The sequence below is a fragment of the Oncorhynchus clarkii genome, chromosome 18 (genome assembly GCF_045791955.1).
Source record: "Oncorhynchus clarkii lewisi isolate Uvic-CL-2024 chromosome 18, UVic_Ocla_1.0, whole genome shotgun sequence".
NCBI classification, from domain to species: Eukaryota; Metazoa; Chordata; class Actinopteri; order Salmoniformes; family Salmonidae; genus Oncorhynchus; species Oncorhynchus clarkii.
The window spans coordinates 51,217,280-51,231,444 of record NC_092164.1 but is presented as its reverse complement, the minus strand read 5'-3'; the positions used below and the strand labels follow the sequence as shown (position 1 = coordinate 51,231,444).

Genomic DNA, 14,165 nt, shown 5'->3' with positions numbered 1-14,165 from the left:
AGTTGGGTGATGCAACAGGTAAACAACCCGTAAGACAGAAGTAAATCTACAACAGAACGGCTTCAACAGAAGGAAATACAACTTCTGGAGTGGCCCAATCAGAGTCCTGACCTAAACCGGATTTAAAATGCTGTGGCATGACCTCAAATGAGCGGTTCACACCAGACATCCCAAGAATATTGCTGAACTGAAACCGTCTTGTAAAGATGAATGGTCCAAAATTCCTCCCGTTGTGCAGGTCTGATCCGCAACTACAGAAATCGTTTGGTTGAGGTTAATAACCTGTTATTAAATCCAGTTCATATTTTTCCTACCTGCACTGTGAATGTTTACACGGTGTGTTCAATAAAGACATGAAAACATATAATTGTTTGTGTTATTAGTTTAAGCAGACTATTGTTGTGACTTAACAAAATGAGGGGAAAAAATCCAGAAAATCACATTTGTAGGATTTTTAATGAATTTATTTACAAATTACGGTGGAACATAAGTATTTGGTCACCTACAAACAAGCAAGATTTCTGGCTCTCACAGACCTGTAACTTCTTCTTTAAGAGGCTCCTCTGTCCTCCACTCGTTACCTGTATTAATGGCACCTATTTGAACTTGTTATCAGTATAAAAGACACCTGTCCACAACCTCAAACAGTCACACTCCAAACTCCAATATGGCCAAGACCAAAGAGCTGTCAAAGGACACCAGAAACAAAATTGTAGACCTGCACCAGGCTGGGAAGACTGAATCTGCAATAGGTAAGCAGCTTGGTTTGAAGAAATCAACTGTGGGAGCAATTATTAGGAAATGGAAGACATACAAGACCACTGATAATCTCCCTCGATCTGGGGCTCCACGCAAGATCTCACCCCGTGGGGTCAAAATGATCACAAGAACGGTGAGCAAAAATCCCAGAACTACACGGGGGGACCGAGTGAATGACCTGCAGAGAGCTGGGACCAAAGTAACAAAGCCTACCATCAGTAACACACTACGCCGCCAGGGACTCAAATCCTGCAGTGCCAGACGTGTCCCCCTGCTTAAGCCAGTACATGTCCAGGCCCGTCTGAAGTTTGCTAGAGAGCATTTGGATGATCCAGAAGAAGATTGGGAGAATGTCATATGGTCAGATGAAACCAACATAGAACGTTTTGGTAAAAACTCAACTCGTCGTGTTTGGAGGACAAAGAATGCTGAGTTGCATCCAAAGAACACCATACCTACTGTGAAGCATGGAGGTGGAAACATCATGCTTTGGGGCTGTTTTTCTGCAAAGGGACGACTGATCCGTGTCAAGGAAAGAATGAATGGGGCCATGTATCGTGAGATTTTGAGTGAAAACCTCCTTCCATCAGCAAGGGCATTGAAGATGAAACGTGGCTGGGTCTTTCAGCATGACAATGATCCCAAACACACCGCCCGGGCAACGAAGGAGTGGCTTCGTAAGAAGCATTTCAAGGTCCTGGAGTGGCCTAGCCAGTCTCCAGATCTCAACCCCATAGAAAATCTTTGGAGGGAGTTGAAAGTCTGTGTTGCCCAGCAACAGCCCCAAAACATCACTGCTCTAGAGGAGATCTGCATGGAGGAATGGGCCAAAATACCAGCAACAGTGTGTGAAAACCTAGTGAAGACTTACAGAAAATGTTTGACCTCTGTCAATGCCAACAAAGGGTATATAACAAAGTATTGAGAAACTTTTGTTATTGACCAAATACTTATTTTCCACCATAATTTGCAAATAAATTCATTAAAAATCCTACAATGTGATTTTCTGGATTTTTTTTCTCGTTTTGTCTGTCATAGTTGAAGTGTACCTATGATGAAAATTACAGGCCTCATCTTTTTAAGTGGGAGAACTTGCACAATTGGTGGCTGACTAAATACTTTTTTGTGTGTGTGTGTGTGTGTGTAATATGCGTATATATAACACGCGTGCATAATATCTCCCCTACAGAGAGTCTTTCCCCAACGACCTCCAGTTCACTATCCTCATGAGGTTCACTGTGGACCAGACTCAGACACCAAACCTCAAGGTACATGTCTGTGTCTGTTTAGGGGGGTAGATGTTTTGTGTATGTATGAAGAAACAGATGGACTGAGTGAGAAGAGGAAGGGGGAGTAAAAGGGATGTAGGGAGGGTTGAAAGGCAGGGACAGCCTCTCCGTGGCCAGAGTCACCTACTGTCTCAGCAACCACGGTAACTATTGTATCAGTAACCATGGTAACCACTTTTCTGATATCACGGCTGTTTAACACTGGCTCCGCTCCCTACCCACCCGATCCCTGGACTCTGATTGGATAGCGACTGATATGCCTCCAATTAAACCCGCCAACCACTGGCTTTGCTCTCTGCAGTCTGAGCCCGCCTCACCTCCCCTTCCTCGCTGCCTCTCTATCCTCACCCCTCCCTTTCCTCCATCTTCTCCCTCCTCTCACTTTGTATTTCCCTTTATACACTTGTTCGCTCCCTCCCTCCCTTTCCTCTCCCCTTCCACCTCCGTCACTTTCATTACCTCACCTTCCTCAATCTTCTTCTCCTTCCTTCACTCTTCACCTCACCTTCCCTTGCTATGCTTTCCCTTCTCTCATTTTCTTATGTAATTTTCACTCCTCTCATCTCTGTCCCAGTGTGTGTCCATCTGTCTCTGTCTCTGTCTTGCCTCCTCTCTCCCTCCACTACATCCTCTTCCTCACCATCTACCCTTCCTCCCCTACATCCTCTTCCTCCCTCCCCATCTCCCCTTCCTTCCCTCACCTACCTTCTCCTCTAACCTCTCCTCTCTCTCCCCCTACCTTTCTCCCACTTCCCCTCTCCCCCCTTCCTCTCTCTTCACTCTCCGTCCCTCCCCCTCCCTCTCTCTCTAAGCCTGTGGGGAGGAGGGGAACGTGTTGTGGGCGGCGCAACATTAAATTGATTCCCCCTGCTTCAAGAACCATGAGGCGCGATGTTAAATTGCTCCCCCCTGCCACGAGAGCCCCCAGGGGGCACCACGCCTGCTGCTCTCTGAACGAGCAGGTCTCAGCCTGGAACCAATCTTCCCAGGTCAGTGTGCTCAGGGGGGAGCATTTTTATGACGCGCACACTGAGGAGCAGGCGGTCGGTCGGTGAAGTGTTTTGAATAGAGGAAGAGTGAGACAGAGATGGACTTTTTTTTTAAAGGAATGAGAATATTGTAAAAGATAAACTAATGTGAGAACGAAGAACGAATGTAAATGGTGGCTCTTTTTCCTTTAGTTTTCATTTGTCTTTATTTTTTTCTCCCCCCTCCGCCTCCTCCATGATAGCTGCCTGACTACAACTGTGAAGGAGACTAGCATCTTACTGCACCTTCTTTGTTGTTGTGGATGTTTACTTTGTGTTGCAGAGTAGAACTAGTTTCAGCTCAGAGTTAGGAAACTCCTGGGATGATCCATGAACCACACAGACAGAAGATGTGTGTAACAGTGGGTTCTCTAACCTTTTATACTCTGAATGTGTGTCCAGGTGAAGGTGGCTGTTCTGAAGTACATTGAGACCTTGACCCTGCAGATGGAGCCGCAGGACTTTGTGAACTCCAGTGAGACGCGCCTGGCTGTGTCTCGCATCATCACCTGGACCACAGAGCCAAAGAGCTCCGACGTCAGGAAGGTACCTTACAGACATTTCTGTATGAGGCAATTTGTTGATTATTGGTTGACGCGAACTTTGATTGGTTTCTGATGTGTGTGTGTCTGTCTGTCTGTCTTTCTTTTTCTCTTTCTTTCAGGCTGCCCAGTCGGTGTTGATCTCATTGTTCCAGTTGAACACTCCAGAGTTCACCATGCTGCTGGCAGCTCTGCCCAAGACCTTCCAGGATGGCGCCACCAAACTGCTACAGAACCACCTGAGGAACACAGGCAATGCTGCACAGGTAACGACACCTGGCCTTGGCTGTACCCCTCCCAGCAGGTAACGACACCTGGCCTTGGCTGTACCCCTCCCAGCAGGTAATGACACCTAGCCTTGGCTGTACCCCTCCCAGCCTGGCCTGATGAAGGATCTTAGGAGTTGGGAAACTAAAAAGTCCTAGCATGTACTTGATGCTATTATGTGTTACTCTCTCCCCCAGGCCCCGACAGGAAGCCCTCTTACACGCCACACCCCCCGCTCTCCTGCCAGCTGGTCCAGCCCCCTCACCTCTCCTACCAATACATCACAGAACACATCCTCACCCAGGTAACATACACACACCTCCCAATGTACACGCACACCCAGGTTACACACACAGACCTCAGAACACACCCAGGTTACACACACAGACCTCAGAACACACCTAGGTAACACACACAGACCTCAGAACACACCCAGGTTACACACACAGACCTCAGAACACACCCAGGTTACACACACAGACCTCAGAACACACCCAGGTTACACACACAGACCTCAGAACACACCCAGGTTACACACACAGACCTCAGAACACACCCAGGTTACACACACAGACCTCAGAACACACCTAGGTAACACACACAGACCTCAGAACACACCCAGGTAACACACACAGACCTCAGAACACACCCAGGTTACACACACAGACCTCAGAACACACCCAGGTTACACACACAGACCTCAGAACACACCCAGGTTACACACACAGACCTCAGAACACACCCAGGTTACACACACAGACCTCAGAACACACCTAAGTAACACACACAGACCTCAGAACACACCTAGGTAACACACACAGACCTCAGAACACACCCAGGTTACACACACAGACCTCAGAACACACCTAGGTAACACACACAGACCTCAGAACACACCCAGGTTACACACACAGACCTCAGAACACACCCAGGTTACACACACAGACCTCAGAACACACCCAGGTTACACACACAGACCTCAGAACACACCCAGGTTACACACACAGACCTCAGAACACACCCAGGTTACACACACAGACCTCAGAACACACCCAGGTTACACACACAGACCTCAGAACACACCCAGGTTACACACACAGACCTCAGAACACACCCAGGTTACACACACAGACCTCAGAACACACCTAGGTAACACACACAGACCTCAGAACACACCTAGGTAACACACACAGACCTCAGAACACACTCATATAATGTTGACCTATTGTGATAGTAATATGACTGATGTGTTGTTGTGTGCAGTGCATTTGACTACGACACAGAGAACATGAACTCAGAGGACATCTACAGTAGTCTGAGAGGAGTTACAGAGGCCATCCAGAACTTCTCCGTCCGTAGCCAGGAAGACATGAACGAACCGGTCAGACGGAGGGAAGGAGAGGAGGTGGGGAGTGTGTGTGTGTAGAACCGACGTGATGGGATGCATCTTAGAAAGGATTATTTATAGTCAGGTGAATTCTTGGGGTTTAAGCTTTCACACACAATGTTCCTGAGAACAGATATGTCCTGCCACTCCCCTTGTTGTGTGTGAGAGACACTGAACCCCATAACCTTCTGACCCCAACTGTTATCGCACTGTCTGGTGTCAAAGCATCTCATCCCTACCTTTCTAACAAAGTGGATTTCACCGGAAATAGATTTTTTATCTGGTGGTGTAAGTTAATATCAGGGAAAAAATAACACATTCAGTATTTTTACAGGTTAAAATACACTACTTGACCAAAAGTATTTGGACACCTGCTCGTCGAACATCTCATTCAAAAATCATGGACATTAATATGGAGTTGGTCCCCCCTTTGCTGCTATAACAGCCTCCACTCTTCTGGGAAGACTCTCCACAAGATGTTGGAACATTGCTGCAGGGACTTGCTACCAGTCAGCTACGAGCATTAGTGAGGTCGGGCACTGATGTTGGGCAATTAGGCCTGGCTCGCAGTCTGCGTTCCAATTCATCCCAAAGGTGTTCGATGGGGTTGAGGTCAGGAATCTGAATAGGCCAGTCAAATTCTTCCACACTGATCTCAACAAACCATTTGTGTATGGATCTCGCTTAGTGCACGGGGCATTGTCATGCTGAAACAGGAAAGGGCCTTACCCAAACTGTTGCCACAAAATTGGAAGCACAGAATCATCTAGAATATCATTGTATGCTGTAGCGTTTAGATTTCCCTTCACTGGAACTAACGGGCCTAGACCGAACCATAAACTGTCCCAGACCATTATTCCTCCTCCACCAAACTTTACAGTTGGCACTATGCATTGGGCCAGGTGGCATTTTCCTGACATCCTCCAAACCCAGATTTGTCCTCTGGACTGCCAGATGGTGAAGCTTGATTCATCACTCCAGAGAACTTGTTTCCACTGCTCCAGAGTCCAATAGCAGCTTTACACTACTCCAGCCGACTCTTGGTATTGCGCATTGTGATCTTAGGCTTGTGTGCGGCTGCTCGGCCATGGAAACCCATTTCATTAAACTCCCGAAAAAACAGTTATTGGGCTGACGTTGGTTCCAGAGGCAGTTTGGAACTCAGGAGGGAATGTTGTAACCGAGGGCAGATGATTTTTACGCACTTCAGCACTCGGCGGTCCATTTCTGTGAGCTTGTGTGGCCTACCACTTCACGGTTGAGTCGTTGTTGCTTCTAGACATTTCTACTTCACAATAACAACACTTACAGTTAACCGGGTCAGCTCTAGCAGAGCAGAAATCTAACGAACTGACTTGTTGGAAAGGAGGCATCCTATGACAGTGCCACGTTGAAAGTCACTGAGCTCTTAAGTAAGGCCATTCTACTGCCAATGTTTGTCTATGGAGATTGCATGGCTGTGTGCTCGATTTTATATACCTGTCAGCAACGGGTGTGGCTAAAATGGCTGAATCCAATCATTTGAAGGGGTGTCTACATACTTTTGTATATATAGTGTAGGTTGTGATGGGAGTATCGTGCGTGTGTGTCCGAGTGCGTACAGTATGTGAGATGTTATTCATTATGACACCCCTCTCCGTGGTATGTTTCAAGGAAGGGCAATGTCCAAGCTGACATTTCCTCTAGAGGTCTGTCTGAAACCTGACCCGGCCACCCATCCTCAACCTGCCAATCAGAGCTCAAATGACTCCATCACCTGACCCGTCAGGGGGTTTTCTGGTTTGAGTGAAAATATTAACAGGAACTGTAACAGATCTCATATCCCTCCTCATTCCATCCATAGAATGATAAAAACCCTAACCCACACACACCACTGTGTGTGCGTGCATGTGATGACAGCACTTGACAGCGCTTACATTTCTGTCTATGTCTGTCTGAAACATACCACCGTGTGTCTCCCTCTCTCCCCCTCCCTCAGGGTGGTAGTGCTGGTGCTGACCAGGTGGATGGAGGTCGTACAGCTCTGGACAACAAGACGTCTCTCCTCAACACCCCCCTGCTCTCCTCTTCTCCCCGGGGGTCCCGTGACCCTTTCACTGACTCCCCCTTCAAACACAGCGTCATAGATACTTCACTAGACGAATCAGACCAGCAAACTGACGGTACACACAAACACACATACAGTACCAGTCAAATGTTTGGAAACACCTACTCATTCCAGGTTTTTTTTTTTTTTTTGTACAATTTTGTACTTTGTAGAATAGTACTGAGACATCAAAACTATGAAATAACACATATGGAATCGTCTAGTAACCAAAAAAGTATTTAACAAATATTTTATATTTGAGATTCTTCAAAGTGGCCACCCTTTGCCTTGATGACAGCTTTGCACACTCTAGGCATTCTCTCAACCAGCTTCATAAGGAAGTCACCTGGAATGCACTTCAATTAATGGGTATGCCTTGTTAAATGTTAATTTGTGGAATTTCTTTCCTTAATGCGTTTGAGCCAATCAGTTGTGTTGAGACAAGGTAGGGGTGGTATACAGAAGCCAGCCCTATTTGGGAAAAGACCAAGTCCATGTTATGGCAAGAACAGCCCAAATAAGCAAAGAGAAACGACAGTCCATCATTACTTTAAGACATAAAGGTCAGTCAATCTGGAAAATGTCAAGAACTTTTAATGTTTCTTCAAGTGCAGTCACAAAAACCATCCAGCTCTATGATGAAACTGTCTCTCATGAGGACCGCCACAGGAAAGGAAGACCCAGAGTTACCTCTGCTGCAGAGGATAAGTTCATTAGAGTTACCAGCCTAAGAGAGGCCTCTCAACATCAACTGTTCAGAGGAGACTGTGTGAATCAGACCTTAGTGGTCGAATTGCTGCAAAGAAACCACTACTAAAGGACACCAATAAGAAGAAGAGACTTGCTTGGGCCAAGAAACACGAGCAATGGACATTAGACCGGTGGAAATCGGTCCTTTTGGTCTGATGAGTCCAAATTTGAGACAGCCATGTCTTTGTGAGACGCAGAGTAGGTGAACGGATGATCTCCGCATGGGAGGTTACCACTGTGAAGCATGGAGGAGGTGGTGTGGGGGTGTTTTACTGGTGACACAGTCAGTGATTTATTTAGAATTCAAAGTACACTTAACCAGCGTGGCTACCACAGCATCCTGCAGCGATACGCCATCCAATCTGATTAGTGGAACTTAGTCCCACTATCATTTGTTTTTCAACAGGACAGTGACCCAACACACCTCCAGGCTGTGTAAGGGCAATTTGACCAAGAAGGAGAGTGATGGAGTGCTGCATCAGATGACCTGGCCTCAACAATCACCTGACCTCAAACCAATTGAGATGGTTTGGGACGAGTTGGACCACAGAGTGAAAGAAAAGCAGCCAACAAGTGCTCAGCGTATGTGGGTACTCCTTCAAGGCTATTGGAAAAGCAATTCAGGTGAAGCTGGTTGAGAGAATGCCAAGTGTGCAGAGCTGTCATCAAGGCAAAGGGTGGCTACTTTGAAGAATCTAAAATATATTTAGAGTTGTATAACATTTTTTTGGTTACTACATGATTCCATATGTTATTTCATCGGTTTGATGTCTTCAGTATTATTCAAAAATGTAGAAAATAGTACAAAATAAAGAAAAACTCTTGAATGGCTACGTGTCAACTTTTGACTGGTACTGTACATTAATTTCCACTAACACACACACACACATGTATTCATACACACACACACACACACACACACACACATGTATTCATACACACACACACATACACACACACACACACACACACACACACACACACACACACACACACACACACACACACAAAATGTATTGAAGTGTAATATGGGATAGATACTGATTGCCATCAATTTATCAATCTCAACCCCATTTGGCTGTTGCCCCTGACAGACAGCAGCATTGACCAATCAGAGCTGGTGTCTGAGCTGCTGAAGGAGCTGTCCAATCACAATGAGCGTGTGGAGGAGAGGAAGGCAGCGCTTTGTGAGCTCTTGAAGCTGATTCGAGAAAACACCCTGCAGGTCTCCTGGGATGAACACTTCAAAACCATCCTCCTGTTACTATTGGAGACGCTGGGGGACAGAGAGGTACACACACACACACACTCAATATGTGCATCAATGCAACGAACACACTTTGACCAAACTCTCTCTCCCCTCTGCAGCATGTGATCAGGGCGTTAGCTCTGCGTGTTCTGAGGGAGATTCTGAGCCGCCAGCCCTGGAGGTTTAAGAACTATGCTGAACTCACCATCATGAAGGCCCTGGAGGCGCACAAGGACCCACACAAAGAGGTACACACACGCACGTACACACACACTCCTTATAATATACACACACTCCATATAATCTCTCGCACATGCACACATTTACACTGGTATAATCTCTCTCACATGCACACATTTACACTGGTATAATCTCTCTCACATGCACACATTTACACTGGTATAATCTCTCTCACATACACACATTTACACTGGTATAATCTCTCTCACATACACACATACGGTGCCTTGCGAAAGTATTCGGCCCCCTTGAACTTTGCGACCTTTTGCCACAGTTCAGGCTTCAAACATAAAGATATAAAACTGTATTTTTTTGTGAAGAATCAACAACAAGTGGGACACAATCATGAAGTGGAACGACATTTATTGGATATTTCAAACTTTTTTAACAAATCAAAAACTGAAAAATTGGGCGTGCAAAATTATTCAGCCCCTTTACTTTCAGTGCAGAAAACTCTCCAGAAGTTCAGTGAGGATCTCTGAATGATCCAATGTTGACCTAAATGACTAATGATGATAAATACAATCCACCTGTGTGTAATCAAGTCTCCGTATAAATGCACCTGCACTGTGATAGTCTCAGAGGTCCGTTAAAAGCGCAGAGAGCATCATGAAGAACAAGGAACACACCAGGCAGGTCCGAGATACTGTTGTGAAGAAGTTTAAAGCCGGATTTGGATACAAAAAGATTTCCCAAGCTTTAAACATCCCAAGGAGCACTGTGCAAGCGATAATATTGAAATGGAAGGAGTATCAGACCACTGCAAATCTACCAAGACCTGGCCGTCCCTCTAAACTTTCAGCTCATACAAGGAGAAGACTGATCAGAGATGCAGCCAAGAGGCCCATGATCACTCTGGATGAACTGCAGAGATCTACAGCTGAGGTGGGAGACTCTGTCCATAGGACAACAATCAGTCGTATATTGCACAAATCTGGCCTTTATGGAAGAGTGGCAAGAAGAAAGCCATTTCTTAAAGATATCCATAAAAAGTGTTGTTTAAAGTTTGCCACAAGCCACCTGGGAGACACACCAAACATGTGGAAGAAGGTGCTCTGGTCAGATGAAACCAAAATTGAACTTTTTGGCAACAATGCAAAACGTTATGTTTGGCGTAAAAGCAACACAGCTGAACACACCATCCCCACTGTCAAACATGGTGGTGGCAGCATCATGGTTTGGGCCTGCTTTTCTTCAGCAGGGACAAGGAAGATGGTTAAAATTGATGGGAAGATGGATGGAGCCAAATACAGGACCATTCTGGAAGAAAACCTGATGGAGTCTGCAAATGACCTGAGACTGGGACGGAGATTTGTCTTCCAACAAGACAATGATCCAAAACATAAAGCAAAATCTACAATGGAATGGTTCAAAAATAAACATATCCAGATGTTAGAATGGCCAAGTCAAAGTCCAGACCTGAATCCAATCGAGAATCTGTGAAAAGAACTGAAAACTGCTGTTCACAAATGCTCTCCATCCAACCTCGAGCTGTTTTGCAAGGAGGAATGGGAAAAAATGTCAGTCTCTCGATGTGCAAAACTGATAGAGACATACCCCAAGCGACTTACAGCTGTAAACGCAGCAAAAGGTGGCGCTACAAAGTATTAACTTAAGGGGGCTGAATAATTTTGCACGCCCAATTTTTTAGTTTTTGATTTGTTAAAAAAGTTTGAAATATCCAATAAATGTCGTTCCACTTCATGATTGTGTCCCACTTGTTGTTGGTTCTTCACAAAAAAATACAGTTTTATATCTTTATGTTTGAAGCCTGAAATATGGCAAAAGGTCGCAAAGTTCAAGGGGGCCAAATACTTTCGCAAGGCACTGTACATTCACTCTCCTACTGTCGTTCCTGTGTGTGTATAGGAGCTATTATAAATCTGGTACTATAACCCTGTTCCTGTGTCTGTAGGTGGTGCGAGCGGCAGAGGAGACTGCAGCCATGCTGGCGTCGTCCATCAGTCCAGACCAGTGTATCAAGGTGTTGTGTCCCATCATCCAGTCAGCTGACTACCCCATCAACCTGGCTGCCATCAAGATGCAGACTAAAGTTATAGAGAGGGTCCCCCATGAAGGACTAGTGAGCATGCTGCCTGAGATAGTCCCCGGACTCATACAGGTAACACACACACACACATACAGGTAACACACACACACACACACATATACACATACAGGTAACACACACACACATACAGGTAACACACACACACACATTCAGGTAACACACCCACACACACACATATAGGTAACACATCCTCGTTATTCAGGGTTATGACCCACTGTCATGTTATGGAGGGCTATAACCCTTCTGTCGTGTAATACAGGCTAATAACCCCTCTATGTCATGTTATGCAGGGTTATGACAACTCTGAGAGCAGTGTGAGGAAGGCCTGTGTATTCTGTCTGGTGGCTCTCTACGCAGTCATAGGGGAGGAGCTAAAACCTCACCTCAACCAACTGTCTGGCAGCAAAGTGAGTGACCATGCCCACTTTCTACTAACCAGACCCATTATCTGTGTTACAATAAATCCACGCTAGCATACTTCATTCTTAAATTCATCAATACATTTTATATTACTGGATCAGGAGGATTCCAGAAGAACTGCTTCAGTTCTACAACCCAAACTCTCCTCTCTCTCTCCAGTTGAAGTTGTTGAATCTGTACATCAAGCGTGCCCAGTCCGGCTCCAGTGGTGGTGAGCCCCCAGCAGACAGCCTATAGAACAGATGAACAGCCCACGGGACAACTATGGAGCTGCACTCTCCCTCTGGAGACTTAACACGGACACACAAGGACACACTCTTACATGGATGCACAAACACATACATGCTTACATGAACACACATGTGCACTTACTTACACGCTTACATGAACACACATACGCTTACATCTGCTTACACATAAACATGCTGATAAGAAGGCTCTGACACACACACACACTGTCCTGGACCCCCCCCCCCCCCCTCCTGTTACCTCCAAGTCGCCTACTGCAGGGCACTCTGCAATGCACTCTGGGAAGAGAGGAGTGTTGCAGTTCCCTTCACTGACGTTGAAGATCCAACCTGCTCTCTGAGATTCACCCCTGACGTTGACACACCTCGCCCTCTGACCCCGATCTCACTCTGAAGCCTCAATGCTAACGGTTTTAACTTTGGTTTAACTTCCTGGTTTTAGTAGAATAGGGGAGGGGCCGGAACAGCAGCATGATGTAGCCACACCCCAGGCAGGATAAACAGATAGAGGGAGGGTAGAGGAGCATGTATGTGTGTGATAGGGGGGTGTATATCTGTGGTCAGTCAGCCTGTCCATCATAGTGGTTGAGTGGGTTTTAGCCGCTGAAACTGAAGGCAAATCTGAAATGGCACCCTAATCCCTACGTAGTGGACTACTTTTGTCCAGAGCTACATAGTGCCACTGCATACGGCTCTGGTCAAACTATAGGGAGTAGGGTGCAATTTTGTCTCAAAGCATTCTCTGTCCGTCGAATGGTGCTAGTTCCACCCTGTGGCAGTGGGAACATGGTACGACCTTCCCTGCACAGCACTAATGCTCATAAGCAGGTCACAGTAGATCATAACTGCTCTTAGCAGCTACGTAGGCAGTGAGTGTGAGGTATAGGAGGCATAATGTGCTTGGCTATGCATGACGATGATTTTAACAAGATCTTTTTATCCGGAGCCTATTAACTGTCACAGTAGAAGGGAGGGGGTGAAATTAAAGTTAATGATGTCCACCCCTTTCAGAGGAGTCCATGGTACCTTCCACTGCTCCCCGCCATGTCTTGGATGAGCTCATTTCAGACAGAAAGAGAGGGAGAGGCTTATATACATCAAACTATGACCAGACATGGCTTATTATTATTAATATTATTATCACCTAGTGGATATGTAACTATACATGATATTATAAAAAAATGTAATAATATCCGATAACGACGTCATTTAGGAGAGTCCCTGAAGGACGTGTGCGCTCTGCATCCTGATCTATTTTATTTTCTGTTGCGCGTTCTGTAGTCTCTCTCACGTTAGTTTCCCCACCGGGGAGACATGTATTATTTACTGATCAGAAACTGTCCGAGTCACCTCTTCTTTTTCCTTTCCTCTCTTCTGCTCCCTCTTGTTGTCATTCTCTCCCTCTTCTTGTGACATTCTAGTCTTCACTGTGTTTCCCTCAGTGCATTTACAAAGCTGTGCTTACAATAAAATGAAAAATAAAGAAAACTTGTACAGACCATAATAAACATGGTTTCTGTCTCAGTTACTGTGAGGGACAACTGTTCAGCTAACACACCACACACACGCGTGTTCTACAATTAAACCAAGTCATGTCCCTTGCACACTGACTGGAATCAACTGGTAATTATTTACCAGAGGACAACACAGGGAAGATACTTCTTTCTGCTGGACAGTGTGTGTGTGAATGTCTAAATGTGAAAGCTGCAGAATAGATAGTCTACCTGAAGCTGAACTATAACCTCGTATTAGGCTCGGAATGTGTGGTTGAGAGAGGTAACTTCCGTAGTAGGCTGTTGTTGTCGTGGTTATTGGAACTGTCCTGGAAA

General features: G+C 45.8%; 1 protein-coding gene across 50 annotated transcripts in view; it reads left to right on the top strand.

The window, feature by feature from the left end:
• LOC139373654 (cytoplasmic linker associated protein 2) overlaps positions 1 to 14,069 on the top strand; it is an 81,791-nt gene extending 67,722 nt beyond the window's left edge. For 14 of the 50 annotated variants that reach the window (XM_071114431.1, XM_071114427.1, XM_071114412.1 and 11 more), the window contains 11 exons: positions 1,949 to 2,027; positions 3,479 to 3,622; positions 3,741 to 3,884; positions 4,083 to 4,189; positions 5,149 to 5,290; positions 7,251 to 7,434; positions 9,203 to 9,399; positions 9,477 to 9,605; positions 11,513 to 11,719; positions 11,959 to 12,075; positions 12,248 to 14,068. In XM_071114431.1, the coding sequence (XP_070970532.1) occupies positions 1,949 to 2,027; positions 3,479 to 3,622; positions 3,741 to 3,884; positions 4,083 to 4,189; positions 5,149 to 5,290; positions 7,251 to 7,434; positions 9,203 to 9,399; positions 9,477 to 9,605; positions 11,513 to 11,719; positions 11,959 to 12,075; positions 12,248 to 12,325 (1,528 nt within the window). In that variant the 3' untranslated portion in view covers positions 12,326 to 14,068. Of the gene's footprint in view, positions 1 to 1,948; positions 2,028 to 3,478; positions 3,623 to 3,740; positions 3,885 to 4,082; positions 4,190 to 5,148; positions 5,291 to 7,250; positions 7,435 to 9,202; positions 9,400 to 9,476; positions 9,606 to 11,512; positions 11,720 to 11,958; positions 12,076 to 12,247 lie in introns of all 50 variants that reach the window. The other 36 variants (XM_071114423.1, XM_071114429.1, XM_071114417.1 and 33 more) reach the window with 12 other exon arrangements.
• The last annotated feature ends 96 nt before the right edge of the window (positions 14,070 to 14,165 follow it).